The sequence below is a fragment of the Pleurodeles waltl genome, chromosome 10, assembly GCF_031143425.1.
Source record: "Pleurodeles waltl isolate 20211129_DDA chromosome 10, aPleWal1.hap1.20221129, whole genome shotgun sequence".
In the NCBI taxonomy this organism is placed as follows: domain Eukaryota; kingdom Metazoa; phylum Chordata; class Amphibia; order Caudata; family Salamandridae; genus Pleurodeles; species Pleurodeles waltl.
Genome location: NC_090449.1, coordinates 401584563 through 401611926, shown reverse-complemented (window position 1 = coordinate 401611926; position 27364 = coordinate 401584563). Strand labels below are relative to the sequence as shown.

The 27364-nt window shown below is 45.6% G+C and overlaps 1 protein-coding gene across 2 annotated transcripts in view; it reads right to left on the bottom strand.

Moving 5' to 3' along the window:
- CRAMP1 (cramped chromatin regulator homolog 1) overlaps positions 1 to 27364 on the bottom strand; it is a 982369-nt gene that overhangs the window by 134971 nt on the left and 820034 nt on the right. For both annotated transcript variants that reach the window (XM_069210635.1, XM_069210634.1), the window contains exon 18: positions 17000 to 17231. In XM_069210635.1, the coding sequence (XP_069066736.1) occupies positions 17000 to 17231 (232 nt within the window). The remainder of the gene's footprint in view (positions 1 to 16999; positions 17232 to 27364) is intronic.

Sequence of the window (27364 nt, the reverse complement as noted above, 5' to 3'; positions counted from 1 at the left end):
ATTTTGCGTTTTCGCTTGTTGCAAACAGATCTATGTTTGGTGTTCCCCATTGTTGAAAATATTTTTGAAGTACTTGAGGGTGAATCTCCCACTTGTGTGTTTGTTGATGATTTCTGCTGAGAACATCTGCAAGTTAGTTGAATATCCCTGGAATGCATTGTGCTACCTGGTGAATTTGGTTGTGTATTGCCCATTTCCAAATTTTTGGAGCTAGGAGGGAGAGTTGGGACCAATGTGTCCCTCCTTGCTTGTTTATGTAATACATGGTGATCATGTTATCTGTTTTGATTAGGATATTCTTCCGAGTGAGATAAGGCTGAAAAGCTTTGAGTGCTAGGAAGACAGCTAACAACTCTAAGTGATTTATGTGCAGCTGTTTGGCTGTTTGTGTTGGGAATCCCATTGTCCTTGGATGTTGTGATTGTTGAGGTGAGCTCCCCAGCCAATCATTGAAACATATGTTGTAATTATGGTCTGAGGCACAAGGTCTTGAAATGGCTGCCCTTTGTTTAGATTTGTGGAATTCAACCACTGAAGGGACATATATGTTTGGCGGTCTATCAACATTAGATCTTGAAGTTGACCGTGTGCCTGTGACCATTGTTGTGCAAGGAACTGTTGTAAGGGCCGCATGTTTAGTTTTACATGTAGAACGATTGCAATACATGATGCCATCATTGTAAGGAAATGCCTCCTTGGCATGGTTACCCCCTAACTTTTTGCCTTTGCTGATGCTAAGTTTAATTGAAAGTGTGCTGGGACCCTGCTAACCAGGCCCCAGCACCAGTGTTCTTTCCCTAAACTGTACCTTTGCCTCCACAATTGGCACAACCCAGGCACTCAGATAAGTTCCTTGTAACTGGTACCCCTGGTATCAAGGGCCCTGGTGCCAGGGAAGGTCTCTAAGGGCTGCAGCATGTCTTATGCCACCCTGGGGACCCCTCACTCAGCACATGCACACTGCCTCACGGCTTTTGTGTGCTGGTGTGGAGAAAAAGACTAAGTTGACATGGCACTCCTGGGAATTTGTCAAACACGAACTCCACAGTTCCATAATTGCTACACTGAAATCTGGGAAGTTTGGTATCAAACTTCTCAGCACAATAAACGCACATTGATGCCAGTGTGAAATTTATTGCAGCATGCACCCAAAGGGCATCTTAGAGATGCCCCCGAATACCTATCCGACTTCTAGTGTAGGCTGACCAGTTTCTGCTAGCCTGCCACACACCAGACATGTTGCTGGCCACATGGGGAGAGTGCCTTTGTCACTCTGTGGCCAGGAACAAAGCCTGTATTGGGTGGAGGTGTTTCTCACCTCCCTCTGAGGGAACTGTAACACCTGGCGGTGAGCCCAAAGGCTCACCCCTTTTGTTACAGCGCCCCAGAGCATCCCAGCTAGTGGAGATGACCGCCCCCTCCGGCCACTGCCCCACTTTTGCTGGCAAGGCCGGAGGAGACAATGAGAAAAACAAGGAGTCACTGGCCAGTCAAGACAGCCCCTAAGCTGTCCTGAGCTGAGGTGACATTTACTTTTAGAAATCCTCCATTTTGCAGATGGAGGATTCCCCCAATAGGATTAGAGATGTGCCCCCTCCCCTCAGGGAGGAGGCACAAAGAGGGTGTAGCCACCCTCAGGGCTAGTAGCCATTGGCTACTAACACCCCAGACCTAAACTAGACAGTGCACATTTTAACAGTTCTTGGGGGAGGTAAGTATTTGTTAGTTTTGCAGGTAAGTAAACCACCTACAGGGTTCAAAGTTGGGTCCAAGGTAGCCCACCGTTGGGGGTTCAGCGCAACCCCAAAGTTACCACACCGCAGCTAAGGGCCGGTCAGGTGCAGAGGTCAAAGTGGTGCCCAAAACACATAGGCTTCAATAGAGAAGGGGGTGCCCCGGTTCCAGTCTGCCAGCAGGTAGGTACCCGCAACTTCAGAGGGCAGATCAGGGGGGTTTTGTAGGGCACCGGGGGGGACACAAGTCAGCACAAAAAGTACACCCTCAGCGGCACGGGGGCGGCCGGGTGCAGAGTGCAAACAGGCGTCCGGTTTGCAATGGAGTTCAATGTGAGACCCAGTGGTCTCTTCAACGAAGCAGGCAGGCAAGGGGGTGGCTCCTAGGGGTAGCCACCACCTGGGCAAGGGAGAGAGCCACCTGGGGGTCGCTTCTGCACTGGAGGTCGGATCCTTCAGGTCCTGTGGGCTGCGGGTTACCAATGCGTTGGGTTCTTAGAAGCAGGCAGTCGCGGTCAGGGGGAGCCTCTGGATTCCCTCTGCAGGCATCGCTGGGGGGGCTCAGGGGGGCCAACTCTGGCTACTCACAGGGTCGCAGTCGCCGGGCAGTCCTCCCTGTAGTGTTGTTTCTCTGCAGGCCGAGCCGGGGGCGTCGGGTGCAGAGTGGAAAGTCTCACGCTTCCAGCGGGAAACGTGCAGTCCTTTAAAAGTTGTTTCTTTGTTGCAAAGTTGTTTCTTCTTTGGAGCAGAGCCGCTGTCCTCGGGAGTTCTTGGTCCTTTTAGATGCAGGGTAGTCCTCTGAGGCTTCAGAGGTCACTGGACCCTGGGGGACGCGTTGCTGTTGCAGTTTTTCTTGAAGTGGGGAGACAGGCCGGTAGGGCTGGGGCCAAAGCAGTTGGTGTCTCCGTCTTCTCTGCAGGGCTTTCAGATCAGCAGTCTTTCTTCGTCTTCAGGTTGCAGGAATCTAGTTTCCTAGGTTCTGGGGAGCCCCTAAATACTGAATTTAGGGGTGTGTTTAGTTCTGGGAGGGCAGTAGCCAATGGTTACTGTCCTTGAGGGTGGCTACCCCCTCTTTGTGCCTCCTCCCTATTTCTATTGGGGGAATCATTCAAAATCAAGATGGAGGATTTCTAAAGGCAGGGGTCACCTCAGCTCAGGACACCTTAGGGGCTGTCCTGACAAGTGGGTGACTCCTCATTGTTTTTCTCATTATCTCCCCTGGACTTGCCGCCAAAAGTGGGGGCTGTGTCCAGGGGGCGGGCATCCACACTAGCTGGAGTGCCCTGGGGCATTGTAACACGAAGCTTGAGCCTTTGAGGCTCACTGCTAGGTGTTACAGTTCCTGCCGGGGGGAGGTGTTAAGCACCTTCACCCAGAGCAGGCTTTTGTTTCTGTCCTCAGAGAGCACAAAGGCCTCACCACATGGGGTCAGAAACTCGTCTCTCAGCAGCAGGCTGGCACAGACCAGTCAGTCCTGCACTGAACAATTGGGTAAAATACAGGGGGCATCTCGAAGATGCCCTTTGTGTGCATGTTTTAATAAATCCAGCACTGGCATCAGTGTGGGTTTATTATTCTGAGAAGTTTGATACCAAACTTCCCAGTATTCAGTGCAGCCATTATGGAGCTGTGGAGTTCATTTTTGACAAACTCCCAGACCATATACTTAATATGGCCACAACTGTACTTAAAATGTCTAACAATAGACTTAGACACTGTAGGGGCATATTGCTCATGCAGCTATGCCCTCACCTGTGGTATAGTGCACCCTGCCTTAGGGCTGTAAGGCCTGCAAGAGGGGTGACTTACCTATGCCACAGGCAGTATTTTGTGTGCATGGCACCCTGAGGGGGATGCCATGTCGACTTTGCCTTTTTCTCCCCACCAACACACACAATCTGCAATGGCAGTGTGCATGTGTTAGGTGAGGGGTCCCTTAGGGTGGTACAACATATGCTGCAGCCCTTGTGGACCTTCCAGGTCACAGGGCCCTTGGTGCCACTGCTACCTTTTACAAGGGACTTACCTGTGTGCCAGGGGTGTGCCAATTGTGGAAACAATGGTACATTTTAGATGAAAGAACACTGGTGCTGGGGCCTGGTTAGCAGGGTCCCAGCACACTTCTCGGTCAAGTCAGCATCAGTATCAGGCAAAAAGTGGGGGGTAACTGCAACAGGGAGCCATTTCCTTACAGGTGGCAATTGTGTGTAATGAAACGTGGATCTGAAGGTGCAGGTTTGTACTTTTTGTCTTTCCATTGTGTGATAACTCTAGCCTTCACTGGCTCCTTGAAAATGTTGTCTGCATGTTTAAGCATGCCTGGGAGCATGGGTAGACATTGATACTCCTTGTGAGTGGATGTTAATGTGTTGAATAAAAAAAATCATCCTCAGTGGGATCTGTATGCAACTGGACTATGTGATATGCAGCTGCCCTAGCAGCTACCTGATTGTAGGGAGTGGTGTCTTCAGGTGAAGATGGCCTAGCCGGATATGAATCAGGATCATTGGACGGTATGGGATCTGAATCGTATAAATCCCATGGATCTACGTTGTAATGAATATCACCTAAATCACCCCCATGTGTAGAGATAGGGGACTGTGGAGAAAATTGTGTAGGTGAAGTATCTGGTGGTGGAGAAGCAGTAAGTAAAGAAGAATGTGGTGGTGAAGGCTGTTCTAATGCCTTCGGTTTCTCCTTATGCTAAAATATTTTAGCAGGTGGAGGCCCAGCTTCTAGAGTCTCTTGGAAAGATAACTTTCTCTTGTTGTAGGAGGAGGAGAAGGAGGAGACGCAATAATCCTTCCAGTGTCTGTATATCTGGATTTTGCGCTGTTTAGCGTCCATCACTTCTAATATGGGCCTAATTTCCGAAGACTCCTCAGTAGTTGGAGCATATTTTCCACCCACAAGTTTCAGCTCCAAAAGTCTGAAGACTGTGGGGGTTATTACAACTTTGGAGGAGGTGTTAATCCGTCCCAAAAGTGACGGATATACCACCAGCCGTATTACGAGTTCCATAGGATATAATGGACTCGTAATACAGCTGGTGGTATATCCGTCACTTTACCGTCACTTTTGGGACGGATTAACACTTCCTCCAAAGTTGTAATAACCCCCTGAATGTTTTAGTCGGGCTGAGAATGTTGGTTCCAAAGTCGATGGCAGTTTTTTTGGCTCAGAGGTGGAAGGCTCTGCTTTTCGACTCGATCCCGAAACAGGATGGCACGCTGTTCAGTCGGTGCTGAATGCACTTTGGTCTTAATTTTCAGTGCCGAACCTGAAGGTTGGTCAGCCGCATGTGTTTTTCAGGTCCAACCAAGGCCGGCAAGCAGTGGTGGACCCAAGACCAGCGCTGAAGTCTTTTTGGATCCCTTTGGGTGATGGGTAGGGGCTGTTGTACTCATGTACTGCGCCGCTGGAAGCGACTGGCTGTCCCATCCCAATCAGAGTCTGGGATAGAAACTGCAGCTTGAGCATGTTCTTCTCCGAAAAAGTCAGGCGTCTGTTCCGACGACTTGGACGCCATTTCCAACCGACGTGCTCTTCGAACCCTAAGAGTTTTCTTCGAGCAGAAGGATAGACACGCTTCACAGCTTACTTCTTTGTGACTTGGAGATAGAAAGAGGTTGCTCACAGAGTGTTGAACGGCGTAAAGGAACTTGGCGTGACACCGAGGGCAAAAACTGAACGCAGTCCGTTCCATCAGCCTGACACTGTTCGACAACCAGGAGTCGAAGTAGGCCTAAGAAGGGTGCGTTTAATCGACCCGGACGATTACAATCAGATCGGATATAAGTGAGAAAACGCAATCGATTACTATACCGACGTTTATAGAGAGAAAAGAGAAGTTCAGATAGTATGGAACCAAGATCTACCGGAGCGAGAGGAAACACATCCGAACCCGACGGCGGAAAGAAAACAATCTAACAAAGAACTCAATGTCCATGCACACTATCACAGAGAGGAGGAGTCACTCGACCTTGTGATTCGAAAAATCTTCTTTGAAGAAAAACAACATACACAAATATATATAGTATATAAAAAAGGATGTCCATGCATTGTATATACATATGTACAATACTTGTGTAAGTATTTTACTACAATGACTAAAAGCGTTCAGGGAGGAGGGAGGGCACATGTGAATCTACAGCACTACATGTAATATTGTTTAGTGAATGTGTGTGGTGTAGACCAAGAAGCAGCCTAAGAAATATAGTCTATTGGAATGTTTCCTAAAAATGCCATAGAAGCACCTTTTTCCTGGTAGCGTGTGCTCTAGGGGCTGTTGGTAATTGTCTTTTAGCTTTGATATAACAAGTTTGAATACATTTGACTATCCATCTAGCTAATCCATTCTTTGAAAGTGGATTATCTTTGTGAGGCATTGAAAAGGCTATAAAAAGTTTAGATTTTCGAATACATTTTGTCCTTCTAATGTAATACATAAGAGCTTGTCTGACATCTAGTGTATGCAGAGCTCTTTCAGCAACTGAGTCTGGCTGTGGGAAAAAGACATGCAACTCAACTGATTGATTAATGTGAAATGGTGAAACTACTTTAGGTAGGAATTTAGGATTAGTCCTAAGAACTATTTTATCTGTATATACCTGTAAAAATGGTCCCTCTAAAGTGAACGCTTGTATTTCTCTTCTTAGTGAAGTGATAGCTACCAAAAAGGCAACTTTTTATGAAAGAAATTGCAAAGAGCAGGAAATCATTGGTCAAAATGGTGGACTCAGAAGTCTAGGAAGGACAATGTTAAGGTTTCATATTGGCGCTGGAGGAACCCTAGGTGGAATAACTCTTAAGTCCTTCCATAACTGCCTAACAGGGATTCTAAACAAAGAAATATGTTGGCTGCTTTAGAGATAAGCAGCTATAGCTGCTAAGTGAAGTCTAATAGAAGAGTATGCTAACTTTTCCTTTTGTAAATGTAGCAGGTAACAAACAATGTCTTGTACTGATGGTTTGAGTGGATCAATGTTTTTAGGTTGACAGTAATGTACAAAACGTTTCCATTTAGCAGCATAATACTTCCTGGTTGTAGGACTGCGTAGGAATGAGACCACTGACTAGACAGGCAATGCTGTAGTGGACGCATGTGTAGTCTTGCATGGGGAACAATGGCAATGCAAGATGCCTCATCCCCAATAGTTGCATCACTAGTTTTACTGTGTAAGTATGATTCTCCTGTAATTGAAGCAGGAGATTTTGAAATTTCTGAATCCTTACTGAATTTGGATATGCCAATGCTGAATGGTTATTGAGAATTGGTACGGCTGTATTTGTGAAGGTTGGAGACGGGATTTGAGATAATTTATTGTAAATCCCAAATTGTGTAGAAGACTTACTGTGTCTTGAGTATGCTGCTGGCACTTGTGGATGGTACTAGCTTTTATAAGGCAACTGTCCAAGTATGGTAATACGTGAATGTGCTGCCTTCTGAGAAATGTAGCTACTACAGCTAAACATTTTGTGAATACCCATGGGGCTGTTGTTATCCCGAATGGTAGTACTTTGAATTGATAATGTTTTCCCGCATTGACAAATCTTAGGTATTTGTGATGTGGCGGATGTATGGGAATGTGAAAATAAGCATCTTTGAGGCCTAATGCTGTCAAGTAATCTCCTTGTTGTAATAGAGGAATAACATCTTGCAGAGTGACCATGTGGAAATGCTTTGAAAGTATGTATAGGTTGAGAGGCCTGAGACAGAGTATTGGTCTTAAAGACCCGTCTTTCTTTGGTAGTAGGGAATGTAGTAAATATACTCCTACCTCTTGTTGTGATAGGGGAACTGGTTCTATAGCTACTTTGAGAAGTGGGGGCTGTACCCTCTTCTTTTAGGAGAACAAGGTGGCGGAGTGAGAGTTTGTGAAAACAAGGAGGTATATTTGGTGGAGCGGAGATGAGTTCTGGACAATAAACATGTTGCATAATCGATAGACCCAACTAGTCTGTGGTGATTTTGTACCATTGTGAAATGTAAAAAGTCACTGTTTTGTATAAGAGGGAAATCCTCTAGAGGCGGATGCTTTGCCTCTCCCTCTTATTATTTGTGAGGCTACCACAGAGTGAAGTCGACAGCACCACCACCAGCGGAGTCGACAAAGCAGAACTTGACGCTGGTAAGGAAGAGCCAGGGGCGGTAGGTGGTAGCTGTAGAAGCATGTGCACCAGCACTGAAAGGACCCCAGAGACTGAATCAGGGGGTCCAACAGGCACCGAGGGGAATCAGCCAGCGAAGATCCCGCTAGGGCACTCTCCACTTCCTTGGGGTCAGAAGGTGCTCCAGGGGAATGGGCAGGCCAAAAATGGCATGCAGGGATGAATAATAATCCCGCAACTGGGCCAGAATCACCTTGGCGCAGGGAAAAACAGGAAGGCATGGGCAGACTCCCACACTGACTCTTCCTCTCAGAAGGCAGTGAAGTCGGAGGATGGTGCGATTTTGACCGCGGACGACGCTTACCTTGCGACGTCGATGGAGCCACACATGAACAGCTCCTGGAGCGTTTGCACAGATGGACCTTGGATGGAGAAGGACTCCGATGTCTATGAGAGTCCAAGGAAGACGGCAACAACCGCACAACCAGGAGCTTAGCCCGCCGCTCCCTCAATGCTTTTGGCTTCAGATGATGACAGGCGTAGAAATCCTCAGAGTCATGGTGGGGGCCTAAGCAGCACAACAGACAAAATGGGGGTCCATGAAAACATCTGTTGAGTACAGGACCCACAAGGTTTAAAGCCAGACGGCAATACACACTGTTCCAACAACAGAAAACAGTTGAAAAAGTGCCCATAAAATGGCCGGAGGAACCATGTTGCAGCGTGGAAAAGAAGAAACTGAAATCAGCACATCAGAGGAGGGATTATATGGACTATTTCAATGTCATCTCCGGTGGACAACGTTGATACTGAATCGCACAGCGTCTTCCACTGAAGCGCAGAGGTACGGTTGTAAAGTTTTTTTTCCAGATCCAGTCTTGGGAGAATTCTAAGGTAAGGAACCCGTGGCTAGGTGTCTTTATCAGATGCCATCTTGTAGCTGGGGAACTCCTAATGACCAGTGTCCAGCACATGTACTTAAAATGGCTTCCCTGGTCACTTACTATGTCTGAGAACCGACAAAGGCATAGCAGGGGCATATCTGCTCCTGCAGATAAGCCCTCACATGTAACACAATGCACCCTGCCTTAGGAGAGTGAGAGAGAGAGAGAGAGTGAGTGTGAGTGTGTGTGTGTAGATAAATGGCCACATCATATTCCTTTTATTCCTGATAAGGAAGGGGCAATGTTGGATATACTGGCATGGTAAGCAGACTTTCAAGAGTTTCTCACTCTTGACTATTTATTACAGTAACCTAATTCTAAATGGTTTAATTTTATAATTTCCGTTGTTTAAATTTGATGTTCTACCTTCGTAGCTGTAAGACAAACACACCTTTAACATCCTTGTTGATGGAAAATTTTGAACCTACTGTACATCTTATAAAGGTACACATTTGATTTGTATTACTGCTCCTACATTTGCCTAATATATTTATTTAATGTTATTAGTAGATTGGCAATTTAATTTATTAAAACCAGAACTCAAGTAAAGAGATTACCGAGGACAGAGATTCTCTGGAGTAGCACTGTAATCTATCAGTCAGCTTATATCACTACAATACCATAGTGTTAAGTGCAAAATTGCCTTGTCTGAATGGTATTGCCTCATTTGGAGCCTTACTGACTGTTTTTTTATTAATTTGTTTAAATGCTATTTTATGGACCTTTTTGCCATTTGGCATCCACAACTGATCCTCCTGTGACTGTAGTTTTGGCATTACTGTAGTTTTCATCCACCCCTCATTCAGTTCCCAAGCACCTAAAACTTGTACTTACAGAATCTCTGCTCATTAATAATCATGACATTTACTGTATGTGTAGGAAAATACCCTCTTTTTGGCATGGTTACCCCCACTTTTTGCCTGCTGTCAGTGTGTTCACTGGGATCCTGCTAACGAGGACGCCAGTGATTGTGCTCTCTCCCTCTAAATTTGGTTGCTTAGGACTTAGCACACCCCACAATTGGCATACTTCGAGACGTTGGTGCATCAGTAGAGACCCAGACGACCACATAGCCTTCATAACAGCCCTCAGATCCTACCACCACACCATCAGAAAAGCAAGGAAAGCAGTAATCGCCATCCGCCTCCATTCCCTCAACCGTACGAAGAGGCTTTTCACCACTGCCAGAGAATTACCCTCCCCACATGCCGTCAAAAATACAATCCAGCAGTCCCAATCCCTCTGCAACTCGCTTGCTGATTTCTCCCATTCCAAGATCGCCAACATCTACAAAAACTTCAAACCTCAACTATAGGAAAGTATCCTCTTTTTGGCATAATTACCCCAACGTTTTGCGTGCTGTGAGTTCTGACTGTGTTCACTGGGATCCTGCCAACCAGGAGCCTGTGACTGTGCTCTCTCCCCCGAAATGTGGTTGTTCCTGACTTTGAACACCCCTCAATTGGTATACTGGTGCCCCAAGGTAAGTCCGTAGTATATGGTACCTGGGTACCCAGGACATGGGGGCACCTGGGGCTCCTGATGGCCTGCAGCATGTATTGTGCCACCCACAGGGGCCCATGTAAAATGTGTCTTCAGGCCTGCCTTTGGAGCCTGCATGAAAAGCCTATTTGCACCCTTTCACTACAGGTCACTGTATCTGGTCACTATAAGTTACCTCTATGGCAGGCTCCCTCCTAGCCCAGATGGCAGGGTGCAGGTACCTGTGTGTGAGGGCACCCCTGCATGAGCAGAGATGCCCCTACAAACTGCAGCTCCTTTTTCCTGGACTTCATAAGTGCAGGGAGCCATTTTACCCATTTACTGGACATAGGTCACTCACTACCTGTGTCCAGCTACATAATGATAACTCTGAACCTAAGCATGTTTGGTATCAAACATGTCGGAATCATGCCCCAAAAATGTTACAGGTATTGGTTGTATGATTCCATGCACTGTGGAGGCACCTTAGAGGACCCCCAGCATTGCTCCTACCAGTCTTTTGGGGTTTTCCGGGCAGCCCACACCGCTGCCATCCCACATACAGGTTTCTGCCCTCCTGCTGCTTCACCAGCTCAGGCAGAGGAAGGCAGAACAAAGGATTTCCTTTGGGAGAGGGAGGCAACAACCTCTCCCTTTACAAATAGGTGTTACATGGCTTTGAAGGGGTAGCCTCCCCAATCCATCCTGTATGCTTTGAAGGACACATTTGGTACTCTCCTTGCATAAACCGGTTTGCACCAGTCCAGTGACACCTGGTCCCTGCTCTTGTGCAAAACTAAACAATGGAAAGGGGAGTGACCACTTCCCTGTCCATCACCACCACAGGGGTGGCGCCCAGAGCTCCTCCAGGTGGGCCACTTGATTCTGCCATCTTCAATTCAAGGTGGGCAGATGCCCCTGGGAGCATCTGAGTGGCCAGGTCAGGTAGGTGATGTCACAGCCCCCTCCTGATAGGTGGTCACCCTGCTAGGTGACCAATCCCCCTTCCTGGGCTATTTAGGGTCTCCCTCCAGGGTGGCTCTTCAGATTTGACGTGTAAGATTCCAGCAGTAATCCTCTGCATCGTTTACTTCATCTTCTGGCCACCGGGACTGCAACTGGAGCCTCCCGGAACCGACAATCTACAACTTCAGCATTAACTCTGCAAAATTGTTTCTACAGCTCCTTCCAGCAACTGCAACATTTCCCGGCTGAGCATCCTCTGAGGGTGACGAGCCTTCAGCCTGCACAAGAAGCAAGAAGGAATCTCCCTTGGAGTGAAGGAGTCAGTCCCCTGCATCTGCAGATACAAACTGCAATGACGTCCGGCTGCATGGATCTTTTCTCCTGCAAAACTGTGTGGATCCTGCAACACAGGTGGTGGTCTGGAGTGGTCCCCTTGGTCCTCTCTACCAGCTGTCCAACTTGAGAGACGGTAAGCCGCAGCCTCTCTTTGCAGGACAGTACCCCTGTGCACCGCAACTCTTGCATCTACCAAAGCTTGCTGGCTCTTCTTCCAAGGGATCTTCAGGCTCCGTGTAGTCGCCGCCTCCAGCACTCTTCCCTGCAAAGCACAATCTCCTGCCTGCTGCTCCAGTGACTCCTCTATAGGTGTGCTGAGTGGGCCTCACTGCGGCTCATTTGCCTGCTGCCTGTGAGGGCTGCATCCTCATCTTCCGACTCTCCTCACTGATGAGGGTTACCTGAGACTCCCCTCCTTGGGTTGAGTCCCCCTGGACCTTGCCAGTCCCGGCAGCTCTGCACTCTTAATCTGCGTCTTTTGCCCTTGCCAAGGCTCATTGGTGGTTTTCCACAGCACTTGGTGGACTGCAACTCTTCTTCCGTCGTGGGACATCGTCTGCATCATTTCTGGAACTGTTCTCCTGCTCCAGTGTTGCACAGCTGACTCCTTGCCTTCACTGTCGACCTAGTCCTACATCGCCAGAAGGCTGGGTAGTGGCTCCTGCCCCAACCGGACTCCCCAACTCAAACTGGACATGGTCCCCTTCTTTTGCAGGTCCTCTTCTGACAGGATCCACCTTTGAGTTCTTATAGTTTTGCTTGTGTCTTGCACAGTTCTTTTCCAAAATTTAAAAGTGGGTTTGGGGAAAGACCAGGTACCTGCTTCATCTCTCCTGGTCACGGGGGCACACTGGTACTTATGTTTTGGGGTTCCCAGTTCCTCCAGCTCACCTCTCCAGATTACACTTCCTTGAGTGGGGGACTGCTTTTCTCATTCCACTTACTTAGTATATGGTTTGGTCTCCCCCTAGGGCCTTCATTATAGTCTATTATTTTACGCTTTACTATTGGTTTCTATGCTAATCACTGACTTCTAATGTGTACATAATAGTGTGTTTACTAACCTCCTAGTGGAGTATTGTCTAGACACTATTTTAGAAATTGTGTTACCATAATAAAGTACCTTTATGTTTGTAACACTGTGTGGTTCTTTCATGTATGTAAGTGCTGTATGAATGTAGTGGTATTGCAAAAGCTTTGCATGTCTCCTAGATAAGTCTTTACTCCTCCTCCACAGCCACCTCTAGAGAGCCCTGGCTTCCTAGACACTGCCTACACCTCACTAATAGGGGATACCTTGACCTGGTAAAAGGTGATAACACCAAAGGTGCTCACCACACATAAAGCCAGCTTCCTACAGTATGCACATGCTGCACAGTAAGTTTCATCTTACTGGAGTTTACATCACTGGTTAACCTTTTCAATAGTCATGAGCCTCCCAAACCTTTTAATGATATCAGCGTTGTAATCTTACACCATGCCTGCTTCTCACCCCTTCAAAACGTTCCTTTACCTGTCTTACAGAATCCTCTTAGATCAACTGTAAGGAAATGGCTCCCTGTTGCAGTTACCCCCCACTTTTTGCCTGATACTGATGCTGACTTGACTGAGAAGTGTGCTGGGACCCTGCTAACCAGGCCCCAGCACCAGTGTTCTTTCACCTAAAATGTACCATTGTATCCACAATTGGCACAACCCTGGCACCCAGGTAAGTCCCTTGTAACTGGTACCCCTGGTACCAAGGGCCCTGATGCCAGGGAAGGTCTCTAAGGGCTGCAGCATGTCTTATGCCACCCTAGGGACCCCTCACTCAGCACAGACACACTGCTTGCCAGCTTGTGTGTGCTGGTGGGGAGAAAATGACTAAGTCGACATGGCACTCCCCTCAGGGTGCCATGCCAACCTCACACTGCCTATGGCATAGGTAAGTCACCCCTCTAACAGGCCTTACAGCCCTAAGGCAGGGTGCACTATACCACAGTTGAGGGCATAGGTGCATGAGCACTATGCCCCTACAGTGTCTAAGCAAAACATTAGACATTGTAAGTGCAGGGTAGCCCTAAGAGTAGATGGTCTGGGAGTCTGTCAAAAATGAACTCCACAGCTCCATAATGGCTGCACTGAATACTGGGAAGTTTGGTATCAAACTTCTCAGAATAATAAACCCACACTGATGCCACTGTTGGATTTATTAAAAAATGCACACAGAGGGCATCTTAGAGATGCCCCCTGTATTTTACCCAATTGTTCAGTGCAGGACTGACTGGTCTCTGCCAGCCTGCTGCTGAGAGACGAGTTTCTGACCCCATGTGGTGAGGGCCTTTGTGCTCTCTGAGGACAGAAACAAAAGCCTGCTCTGGGTGGAGGTGCTTCACACCTAGCAGTGAGCTTCAAAGGCTCAGGCTTCGTGTTACAATGCCACAGGGCACTCCAGCTAGTGGAGATGCCCGCCCCATAGACACAGCCCCCACTTTTGGCGGCAAGTCCAGGAGAGATAATGAGAAAAACAAGGAGGAGTCACTGGCCAGTCAGGACAGCCCCTAAGGTGTCCTGACCTGAGGTGACTCTGACTTTTAGAAATCCTCCATCTTGCAGATGGAGGATTCCCCCAATAGGGATAGGAATGTGCCCCCCTCCCCTCAGGGAGGAGGCACAAAGAGGGTGTAGCCACCCTCAAGGACAGTAGCCATTGGCTACTGCCCTCCCTGACCTAAACACACCCCGAAATTCAGTATTTAGGGGCTCCCCAGAACCTAGGAAACTAGATTCCTGCAACCTAAGAAGAAGAGGACTGCTGAGCTGAAAAACCCTGCAGAGAAGACGGAGACACCAACTGCTTTGGCCCCAGCTCTACCGGCCTGTCTCCCCCTTTCGGAAGAAAACTGCACCAGCGACGCTTTCCCCAGGACCAGCGACCTCTGAATCCTCAGAGGACTGCCCTGCTCTAAAAGGACCAAGAAACTCCCGAGAACAGCGGCCCTGTTCACCCAAGACTGCAACTTTGTTTCAAAGAAGCAACTTCAAGACAACTGCGTTTCCCGCCGGAAGCGTGAGACTTGCTACTCTGCACCCGACGCCCCCGGCTCGACTTGTGGGGAAACAACACTTCAGGGAGGACTCCCCGGCGAATACGAGACTGTGAGTAGCCAGAGTTGCCCCCCCTGAGCCCCCACAGCGACACCTGCAGAGGGAATCCCGAGGCTCCCCCTGACCGCGACTGCCTGACTCTCAGATCCAGACGCCTGGAAAAGACCCTGCACCCGCAGCCCCCAGGACCTGAAGGATCGGAACTCCAGTGCAGGAATGACCCCCAGGAGGCCCTCTCCCTTGCCCAGGTGGTGGCTACCCCGAGGAGCCCCCCCCTTACCTGCATCGCTGAAGAGACCCCTTGGTCTCCCATTGATTCCAATTGAAAACCCGACGTGTGTTTGCACACTGCACTCGGCCGCCCCGTGCTGCTGAGGGTGTACTTTCTGTGCTAACTTGTGTCCCCCCCGGTGCCCTACAAAACCCCCCTGGTCTGCCCTCCGAAGACGCGGGTACTTACCTGCTGGCAGACTGGAACCGGGGCACCCCCTTCTCCATTGAAGCCTATGCGTTTTGGGCACCACTTTGAACTCTGCACCTGACTGGCCCTGAGCTGCTGGTGTGGTAACTTTGGGGTTGCTCTGAACCCCCAACGGTGGGCTACCTTGGATCCAAACTTGAACCCCGTAGGTGGTTTATTTACCTGCAAGAACTAACAATTACTTACCTCCCCTAGGAACTGTGAAAATTGCACTGTCTAGTTTTAAAATAGCTATATGTGTTTTATTTGAAAAGTATATATGCTATTGCGATTATTCAAAGTTCCTAAAGTACTTACCTGCAATACCTTTCATTTGAGATATTACATGTAAAATTTGAACCTGTGGTTCTTAAAATAAACTAAGAAAATATATTTTTCTATACAAAAACCTATTGGCCTGGAATTGTCGCTGAGTGTGTGTTCCTCATTTATTGCCTGTGTCTATGTACAACAAATGCTTAACACTACTCCTTTGATAAGCCTACTGCTTGACCACACTCCCACAAAATAGAGCATTAGTATTATCTCTTTTTGCCACTATCTTACCTCTAAGGGGAACCCTTGGACTCTGTGCATACTATTCCTTACTTTGAAATAGTGCATACAGAGCCAACTTCCTACATCAACTACTCCTGCATTTCAGTTTTCAATGCCAACTGCAAGAGTCTAGTAGGTAGATAAAGTCAGGAATATCCATCCTATTTTCTACCCATCACAAGGACATCTTTCAGAGACCCAGCACTGTGGCAGAGAGTGATCAAAGAGATAAACATTAGGAGATTGGTTGGAATTTTCAGTTTTCACTTGATAAAAGATTCACAATAGGCACACCATGTCCTTCTTGATTATTTCCCTTTAAAAGGCTTTTCTCAATTAGTTTCTTCAGTGAAATGTATGTTGTTTTGATTTAACTGGCAGGCTGTGCAAATAGGAGACAAAGCATTCCGTACTTTTAACGCATTTTCTTTATGCTATTTTCAAAAACAGATATTTAACAAGCACCACCCGATTATAAATATGAACAGATCATTTCCATGACACATGCATCATGGGGAGATATTCTCTAATTTTCCTGTACAGTTGCTGAGGAGGTTAGTTACAGATATTTTCAGAACGCACTCTCTACATTTAGCTAAACTAGAAGTAAAAAAAAAAAGCTGAAAAAATCAATAAAAAATAAAAGACATTTAAGACACAGGGATACGGTTAATTAGATACTCCCATTCCTACCATCTATGGTGTCTGCAAAATCTGCAAAAGTGAGAACTGATGCTGGGGAGCCACAAGTTAGCGGGATAACACTCCTTGAAATTTGCAGTGCCTTTAGAAATTAATGGCACCAAATCTGCCTACTCCTGCATAAGTAATAATCAGGATAGTAATTTATTTTTATAGCTTTGATCCTACACTTGTGAAACACATTTCTAGCAACTGAACATGATAGCAATAGCTATTATCCAATTTATTTTGCTTAACTGTGCTTAATTTACTTACCTCAGAAACACCCACGGCTAAGTCCGCATTGCTGGGTATCAAACATCACACTCCAGAAAAACATTTTTTCTCAATGAATAACAGTCAGCTTACTGAGCCATCCTGCCAGCAAAAAGGTTTCTAAACCAACATCCACAATATTTAAAGACTGAAATAAGGTATCTATTATAAGTTGGTTTTACCACATATACATGTAATGTACAATCAATGTCTTCAAAATATTGCAAGTCCTATTCTTCCCAATTTACAGCAGTTGTGTCTGGTTACTGCAGTGCACTTTTACGACCTTCATCTAAACAGAGTGATGGAATAAATATCAAATAAACAGTAATTTTACTCACTATGCCATCATCTTTGTTACTTACCATATTGTCCAGAACTGATTGCAATTTCAATGATTGAGTCACTAATGTGTGTGGCTGGCTCCCCTTGTGAAAGTACGTCCTCCGGTGGTCCAGGAAGGGAGATGTCCAGCAGGGCAGACACATTAGGTGGAGAAAGATGTGCACTGGATACTGGTGCCGGATGGTGAGGAATGGACTGGCCATTTTGGGTGTTGGCTTTGGAAAGTTCAGACATCGTGAGGACAGAAGCTGCCTGCTAGGCGAATAAATGGAAAACAATGACAAACTACCACCACGAGAAACATCTATAGAAACAGTACTTATCTATCACAATTCTTTTTTCTATTTATTTCGTGACAAAGTCAAAAATTGTCTGCTCTGAACATAATGGAGTATTTTTGTGCGCCTTCCATGATTTTCTCATAGCATCATTTCCTTGCGTATTACATAGTTAAGATGACTTTAATGACTCGAATAAAGGTTAAGAATAATTAAAAAGGAAGTAAAAATGACTTGCCTGTAACACCAATTCTCTGTCAAAGGTCTTTTCATTATATTTATAAACAATGAAATCCTAGACTACTCTTTTGCTTTACATGTTCGGCATTTTAAAAAAACTAAATACACTGCACAATTATCAAAAACCAACTGCAGATCTAACAACTGGCAACGCCAATATGTAAGGTGCTGGTTGCTAACCTTTTGGCTTTGTTAATGCTCATTTTGTCATTGTTTTTGTAAAACTGTATTGTTGGGGAGCTGCGGGGCTCCGGACGTTAATAAAAAAAAGCAAACAGGTTCAAAGAAGTATATTTTTCGTCTAAAAAAACACACATTGTCTTAGTAGACTGTGCACAAGAGTGAACTACGTAGGGTGCAAATGTGCTTTGTGCATAAGAACAGAATGCTGCACGTCATAGTGAAGGTAGCCAGTGCCTGACCCACTACTGCATGCTGTAAGCTCTAGTAAATGGAAGAAGAAAATGAGTTACTTACCTGTAACTACAGTTCTCCAATATTGGTGTCTTTCATAGATTCACATGCTTGAATCATTCCCGTCGCCGAAGTGGGAGTCCCACGGTATCATTGCATAGCAATATAGTGAAAAGTTTACATAAAATCCATGCTAAAGTGCATTCAATTTCACAGCTTATTCACATCATTTCAAAAAGACTCGAAGACCAGCCAATCAGGCAACAGCACCTTTACCACAGAAGCTCCAGTCTCTCAGATTTTCTACCACAAGTGGGATAAGGGGAGGAGGGTGGATTGCATGTGAATCTATGAAAGATACCAATACTGGAAAACTACAGTTACAGTTTTCTTCTCTAGTAATGGATTTTTCATAGATTCACATGCTTCAACCATGACATTATTCTCCTTGTGGATGGTGGGTTGCAACATAATACACACATATATATATATATATATATATATATGGAAAATGTCACTTACCCAGTGTACATCTGTTCGTGGCATGAGACGCTGCAGATTCACATGCTGTGCATTATCCTGCCATCTAGTGTTGGGCTCGGAGTGTTACAAGTTGTTTTTCTTCGAAGAAGTCTTTTCGAGTCACGAGATCGAGGGACTCCTCCCCTTTCGGCTCCATTGCGCATGGGCGTCGACTCCATCTTAGATTGTTTTCCCCGAAGAGGGTGAGGTAGGAGTTGTGTATATAGTAATAGTGCCCATGCAATGGAGTAAGTATGTATGTACAAAATGTTACTAAAAGTGATATATTTACAAATTTACAAGTTTCTTTTTAGTCAACTTAAATGGCTACAGGCTCCCAGGGGGGCGCATGTGAATCTGCAGCGTCTCATGCCACGAACAGATGTACACTGGGTAAGTGACATTTTCCGTTCAATGGCATGTGTATCTGCAGATACACATGCTGTGCATAGACTAGTAAGCAGCTATCTCCCCAAAAGCGGTGGTTCAGCCTGTAGGAGTTGAAGTTGTTTGAAATAATGTCCTTAATACTGCTTGTCCTACTGTGGCTTGCTGTGTTGTTACCACACCCACGCAGTAATGTTTAGTAAATGTATGAGGCGTAGACCATGTGGCTGCCTTACAGATTTCAGTCATTGGTATGTTTCCTAGAAAGGCCATGGTGGCACCCTTCTTTCTAGTGGAGTGTGCCTTTGGTATAATAGGCAGGTCTCTTTTTGCTTTTATATAACAGGTTTGAATATATTTAACTATCCATCTGGCAATGCCTTGTTTGGATATTGGATTACCTGTATGAGGTTTTTGGAAAGCTACAAACAATTTTTTTGTTTTGCGAATTTGTTTGGTTCTATCAATGTAGTACATTAGTGCTCTTTTAATGTCTAATGTACGTAATGCTCTCTCAGCTACAGAATCTGGTTCTGGGAAGAACACTGTGAGTTCCACTGTTTGATTTAAGTGGAACGGTGATATGACTTTAGGCAAGAATTTGGGATTCGTGCGAAGAACTACTTTATGTTTGTGTATCTGTATAAAGGGTTCTTGTATGGTAAAGGCTTGTATTTCACTTACTCTTCTGAGAGATGTGATAGCTATTAGAAAGGCTACTTTCCATGTTAAGTACTGTCTTTCACAGGAGTGCATGGGTTCAAATGGTGGACCCATGAGTCGTGTTAATACGATGTTGAGGTTCCACAAAGGAACTGGTGGTGAATAATCCTTTGCAGACCCTCCATAAATGCTTTTATGACAGGGATTCTGAATAGTGAAGTTGAATGTGTAATTTGCAGATAAGCCGAAATTGCTGTTAGATGTATTTTAATGGGTGAAAAAGCTAACTTGGACTTCTGTAAGTGTAGTAGGTGGCTTACGATGTTTTTTGCAGATGCGTGTAATGGTTGGATTTGATTATTATGGCAGTAATAAACAAATCTTTTCCACTTATTGCGTAGCAATGTCTTGTAGTAGGTTTCCTAGCCTGTTTGATGACCTCCATGCATTCTTGTGTAAGGTCTAGATGTACGAATTCTAAGATTTCAGGAGCCAAATTGCTAGATTGAGCGATGCTGGATTCGGGTGTCTGATCTGTTGTTTGTGTTGAGTTAACAGATCTGGTTTGTTTGGCAGTTTGACATGAGGCACTACTGACAGGTCTAGTAGTGTTGTGTACCAAGGTTGTCGTGCCCAAGTTGGTGCTATTAGTATTAGTTTGAGTTTGTTTTGACTCAATTTGTTTACTAGATACGGAAGGAGTGGGAGAGGGAGAGGGGGAAAAGCGTATGCAAATATCCCTGACCAACTCATCCATAACGCATTGCTTTGGGAGTGAGGCTGTGGGTACCTGGATGCGAAGTTTTGGCATTTTGCGTTATCTTTTGTTGCGAATAGATCTATTTGCGGTGTTCCCCATCTTTGGAAGTAAGTTTGTAGTATTTGGGGATGAATTTCCCACTCGTGGATCTGTTGATGATCCCGACTGAGATTGTCGGCTAACTGGTTTTGAATTCCCGGTATGTATTGCGCTATTAGGCGAATGTTGTTGTGAATAGCCCAATGCCAAATCTTTTGTGCTAAGAGACACAACTGTGTGGAGTGTGTCCCTCCCTGTTTGTTCAGATAATACATTGTTGTCAAGTTGTCTGTTGTGACAAGGTTGAAAGTCTTTCAACGCTAGAAACACTGCTAGTAGTTCTAACTGATTTATATGAAGTTGTTTTTGTTGAGTGTCCCATTGTCCCTGGATGCTGTGTTGGTTGAGGTATGCTCCCCACCCTACCATGGAAGCATCTGTTGTGATCATGTATTGAGGCACTGGGTCTTGGAAAGGCCGCCCTTGGTTTAAGTTTATAGTATTCCACCATTGAAGCGAGGTGTATGTTTGGCGGTCTATCAACACTAGATCTTGAAGTTGACCCTGTGCTTGTGACCATTGTGTTGCTAGGCACCGTTGTAAGGGCCGCATGTGTAATGTTGCGTTTGGGACAATGGCTATGCATGAGGACATCATGCCTAGAAGTTTCATTACTAATTTTGCCTGTAACCTTTGGTTTGGGTGCATGATTTGTATTACGTTTTGGAATGCTTGTACCCTTTGTAGACTTGGAGTGGCAATCCCTTTTTTGTGTTGATTGTTGCTCCCAAGAACTGTTGTATTTGACATGGCTGTAAGTGTGATTTTTGGTAGTTCAGTGAAAACCCTAGTTTGTGAAGGGTTTCTATGACATATTTTGTGTGTTGAGAACACTGTTCTTGTGTATTGGTTTTGATTAACCAATCATCCAGATACGGGAATACATGTATGTGCTGTCTTCTGATATGGGCTGCCACTACTGCAAGGCATTTTGTAAAGACGTTTGGCGCTGTTGTTATCCCGAATGGCAACACTTTGAATTGGTAATGTACCCCTTGGATTACAAATCTTAAGTATTTTCTGTGCGAAGGATGTATGGGTATATGGAAATACGCATCCTTGAGATCTAATGTCGTCATGTAGTCCTGTTGTTTGAGCAAGGGGATGACGTCTTGAAGTGTCGCCATGTGAAAGTGATCTGATTTGATGTAAAGATTTAGTGTTCTGAGATCTAATATGGGTCTTAGAGTTTTGTCCTTTTTGGGTATGAGAAAGTACAGGGAGTAAACACCTGTTCCTTTCTGATGATTTGGTACTAGTTCTATTGCATCTTTTTGCAGCAACGCTTGGACCTCTATTTGTAATAGATCCATGTGTTGTTTGGACATGTTGTGTGTTCTCGGAGGCACATTTGGTGGAAATTGTAGGAATTCTATGCAATAACCATGTTGGATAATGGCTAGGACCCACGAGTCTGTTGTTATTTCTTCCCAGTTTTGGTAAAAATCTGTTAGTCTCCCCCCCACTGGTGTTATGTGTTGGGGATTTGTGACACTGAAGTCACTGTTTATTTTGAGGGGTCTTTGGACTTTGGAACTTTCCTCTAGTTTTTGGGAACTGTCCACCTCCGTATTGTCCCCGAAAGCTTTCCCTCTGATACTGGCTCTGGTATGTGGGTCTGGTTTGTGAGATTGAGGGTTCTGTGGTTTGGCCCCGAAACACCCCTCTAAAAAGCGTTTTCCGAAATATGCCTCTGCTTTGGCCGTATCTGTGTCCTTTTTTTTTTTAGCTTTTCTATAGCAGTGTCCACTTCCGGCCCAAACAACTGCTGTCCGTTAAAAGGCATATTAAGCACCGCCTGTTGGATTTCGGGCTTGAATCCTGAGGTGCGTAGCCATGCGTGTCTCCGAATAGTGACAGCTGTATTTACAGTTCTTGCAGCTGTGTCTGCTGCATCCATTGCTGATCGTATCTGGTTATTTGAGATACTTTGGCCCTCTTCCACCACTTGTTGTGCACGCTTTTGGAACTCTTTGGGCAGATGTTCTATGAAGTGTTGCATTTCGTCCCAGTGAGCTCTATCATATCTGGACAGCAAAGCCTGTGAATTGGCAATGCACCATTGATTGGCTGCTTGTGCTGCAACTCTTTTCCCCGCTGCTGCGAACTTCGACTTTCCTTGTTGGGTGGCGGTGCATCCCCAGAGGTGTGTGAATTAGCCCTTTTACGTGCTGTGCCTACTACTACGGAGTCAGGTGTCAGTTGCTGCGTGATGTAGACAGGGTCTGTTGGGGGAGGCTTGTACTTTTTCTCCACCCTAGGAGTGATGGCCCTGCCTTTTACAGGTTCTTGAAATACTTGCTTTGCGTGTTTCAACATTCCTGGTAACATTGGAAGACTCTGGTACTGACTAATTGTTGAAGACAGAGTATTAAACAAAAAGTCATATTCAATCGGTTCTGCGTGCAGTGTCACATTATGAAAAGCCGCTGCTCTGGACACCACCTGTGTGTAAGCAGTACTGTCTTCAGGTGGTGATGGTCTTACTGGGTAACAGTCGGGACTATTATCTGATACAGGCGCATCATAAAGATCCCATGCATCTGGGTCATCTTGGCTCATCCCTGTGTGCGTTGGAGACTGCATCATAGGTGGGGTAGCCATTGGTGATGGTTGTGGTGAGCGTTGTGGTGATGGTGGCGGAGTTACTTGTTTTGCCACCTTTGCCTGTGGTTGTTTATCTTTATCTTGGAAAGCAAGTTTCCTTTTCATCCTTATAGGAGGGAGAGTTCTTATTTTTCCTGTCTCCTTTTGAACGTGGAGCCTTCTCTGTGTGTAATCTGGCTCCCCTGCTTCTAGCTCTTGTCCGAATTTATGGCTTTGCATTTGTGCGGAAAGGCCTTGTTCCTCAGTGTAGGAACTTGTTTTCGGCTCCGAAGCCGGATGTTTCTGTATCAAAACCTTTTCAACCGTCTTTTTCCGCTCCGAAGCCACTTTTTTGGGTTTCGATGTTCCGATATCTCGGTGCCGACTCATCTCGGTATCTTGATGTCGAGATTGCTCTGAACCAGTGTCTCGGTGCGGAGTCTGTTCTATGCCGGTATCTCGACCGGAGTCGGATGACTTCGACACATGTGTGCCCTTTTTCGGTGCCGAAGGACGGTCACCGAGTTTTCGGGTTAATCCATGGCTTGCCGGCGGTGGCGTCCCCTGGGCTTTCATGGTTTTTATGTGAGTTTTGGCCAGGGCTATTTTACTCACAGTTTTCGGCGTCTGTTCTGTTTCGGCCTCGTCCGAGTCAGCAATGGAGAAGGTTTCTTCTATCCAAGTCGTGGTGTCTGGACGGAGCGCCGACGCCATTTGAAGCCTTCTTGCTCTCCGGTCCCTCAGCGTTTTCCTCGACCGAAACGCTCGACAGGCCTCGCAGGTATCCTCTTTGTGTTCTGGAGACAAACACAAATAACAGACCAAATGTTGATCTGTGTAAGGATACTTGTTGTGGCATTCGGGGCAGAAGCGGAATGGGGTCCGTTCCATTAGCCTTGAAGACGCACGTGGTCGGGCCGACCAGGCACCGCCGAGGAATCGAAACCCCAAAGGGCCACCTGAGCAATTCAAAATTCGGTGTCGATCTGCGTTAACTAACCCGATACCGAACGCAAACAATACCATCGAATTTTCAGAGATTTAACTAACTTTCCGAACCGAAACACGGAGCGAAGAGGAACACGTCCGAACCCGATGGGGGAAAGAAAACAATCGAAGATGGAGTCGACGCCCATGCGCAATGGAGCCGAAAGGGGAGGAGTCCCTCGATCTCGTGACTCGAAAAGACTTCTTCGAAGAAAAACAACTTGTAACACTCCGAGCCCAACACTAGATGGCGGGATAAGCACAGCATGTGTATCTGCAGCTACACATGCCATCGAACATATATATATATATATATGGAAAATGTCACTTACCCAGTGTACATCTGTTCGTGGCATGAGTCGCTGCAGATTCACATGCTGTGCACAGTCCGCCGTCTGGTGTTGGGCTCGGAGTGTTACAAGTTGTTTTTCTTCGAAGAAGTCTTTTCGAGTCAGGAGACCGAGGGACTCCTCCCCTTTCGGTTCCATTGCGCATGGGCGTCGACTCCATCTTAGATTGTTTTCCCCGCAGAGGGTGAGGTAGGAGTTGTGTATGTTAGTCATAGTGCCCATGCAATGGAATGAATACGTATGTACATAATAAAGGTTAAAGTAATATATTTACAAATGAACAATTGTTTAAGATCTACTTCTAAACGGCTACAGGCTCCCGGGGAGGCGGGTGGGCGCATGTGAATCTGCAGCGACTCATGCCACGAACAGATGTACACTGGGTAAGTGACATTTTCCGTTTGATGGCATGTGTAGCTGCAGATACACATGCTGTGCATAGACTAGTAAGCAGTTATCTCCCCAAAAGCGGTGGTTCAGCCTGTAGGAGTTGAAGTAGTTTGAAATAATGTTCTTAGTACAGCCTGACCTACTGTGGCTTGTTGTGCAGTTAACACATCTATACAGTAGTGCTTGGTAAATGTATGAGGCGTAGACCATGTTGCTGCCTTACATATTTCGTTCATTGGAATATTTCCTAGAAAGGCCATGGAAGCCCCTTTCTTTCTGGTTGAGTGTGCCTTTGGTGTAATAGGCAGCTCTCTCTTTGCTTTAAGATAGCAGGCTTGAATACACTTAACTATCCACCTGGCAATGCCTTGTTTTGAAATTGGATTTCCTGTATGAGGTTTTTGAAAGGCAATAAATAGTTGTTTTGTCTTCCTAATTTGTTTTGTTCTGTCAATGTAGTACATTAGTGCTCTCTTGATGTCTAATGTATGTAGTGCTCTTTCAGCTACCGAATCTGGCTGTGGGAAGAACACTGGTAATTCTACTGTTTGATTTAAGTGGAACGGTGAGATAACCTTTGGTAAGAATTTTGGATTTGTTCTTAGAACTACCTTATTTTTGTGTATTTGAATAAATGGTTCTTGTATGGTAAATGCCTGAATCTCACTCACTCTTCTTAGAGATGTGATGGCAATGAGAAATACAACTTTCCACGTTAAGTATTGCATTTCACAAGAATGCATGGGTTCGAAAGGTGGACCCATGAGCCTTGTTAAGACAATGTTGAGGTTCCATGAAGGAACAGGTGGTGTCCTTGGTGGTATAATTCTCTTTAGGCCTTCCATAAACGCTTTAATGACAGGTATTCTAAATAGGGAAGTTGAATGAGTAATCTGCAGGTAAGCAGATATTGCGGTGAGATGTATCTTTATGGAAGAGAAAGCTAGATTTGATTTTTGCAAATGTAGTAAATATCCTACTACATCTTTTGGAGATGCGTGCAATGGTTGAATTTGATTATTATGGCAGTAACAAACAAATCTTTTCCATTTATTTGCATAGCAGTGTCTAGTGGAAGGTTTTCTAGCTTGTTTTATGACCTCCATACACTCTTGTGTGAGGTCTAAGTGTCCAAATTCTAGGATTTCAGGAGCCAAATTGCTAGATTCAGCGATGCTGGGTTTGGATGCCTGATCTGTTGTTTGTGTTGTGTTAACAGATCTGGTCTGTTGGGTAGCTTGACATGAGGTACTACTGACAGGTCTAGTAGTGTTGTATACCAAGGTTGTCTTGCCCATGTTGGTGCTATTAGTATGAGTTTGAGTTTGTTTTGACTCAATCTGTTTACTAGATATGGAAGGAGAGGGAGAGGGGGAAAAGCGTACGCAAATATCCCTGACCAATTCATCCATAGAGCATTGCCTTGGGATTGATGGTGTGGGAACCTGGATGCGAAGTTTTGGCATTTTGTGTTTTCTTTTGTTGCAAATAGATCTATTTGAGGTGTTCCCCAAATTTGAAAGTAAGTGTTCAGTATTTGGGGGTGAATTTCCCACTCGTGGACTTGTTGGTGATCCCGAGAGAGATTGTCTGCTAGCTGGTTCTGGATCCCTGGAATAAATTGTGCTATTAGGCGAATGTGGTTGTGAATTGCCCAATGCCATATTTTTTGTGTTAGGAGACACAACTGTGTCGAGTGTGTCCCCCCCTGTTTGTTTAAATAATACATTGTTGTCATGTTGTCTGTTTTGAAAAGAATGTATTTGTGGGTTATCATGGGTTGAAATGCTTTCAACGCTAGAAATACTGCTAACAGTTCTAAGTGATTTATGTGAAACTTCCTTTGATGTATGTCCCATTGCCCTTGGATGCTGTGTTGATTGAGGTGTGCTCCCCACCCTGTCAGGGAAGCTACCGTTGTTATGACGTATTGTGGCACTGGGTCTTGGAAAGGCCGCCCTTTGTTTAAATTTGTACTGTTCCACCATAGAAGCGAGATGTATGTTTGGCGGTCTATCAACACCAGATCTAGAAGTTGACCCTGTGCATGTGACCATTGTGATGCTAGGCATTGTTGTGAGGGCCGCATGTGCAATCTTGCGTTTGGGACAATGGCTATGCATGAAGACATCATGCCTAGGAGTTTTAATACCATTTTTGCTTGTATCTTTTGTGTTGGATACATGGCCTGTATCACCTTGTGAAATGTTTGAACCCTTTGTGGACTTGGAGTGGCTATCCCTTCTGTTGTGTTGATTGTCGCTCCTAAGTATTGCTGTGTTTGACACGGCAAAAGGTGTGACTTTGCATAGTTGATGGAGAAACCCAGCTTGTGAAGGGTCTGTATGACATACTTTGTGTGACGTGAACACCTTGTTAGCGTGTTGGTCTTGATTAACCAGTCGTCTAAGTAAGGGAACACGTGTATCTGCTGCCTTCTGATATGTGCAGCTACTACTGCCAGGCATTTTGTAAAGACTCTTGGCGTAGTTGTTATTCCGAATGGCAACACTTTGAATTTGTAATGTATTCCTTTGAATACGAACCTTAGGTATTTCCTGTGGGAAGGATGTATCGGTATGTGGAAATACGCATCCTTTAGGTCTAATGTTGTCATGTAGTCTTGCTGTTTGAGCAGTGGGATTACGTCTTGTAATGTGACCATGTGAAAGTGGTCTGATTTGATGTAGGTATTTAGTGTTCTGAGAT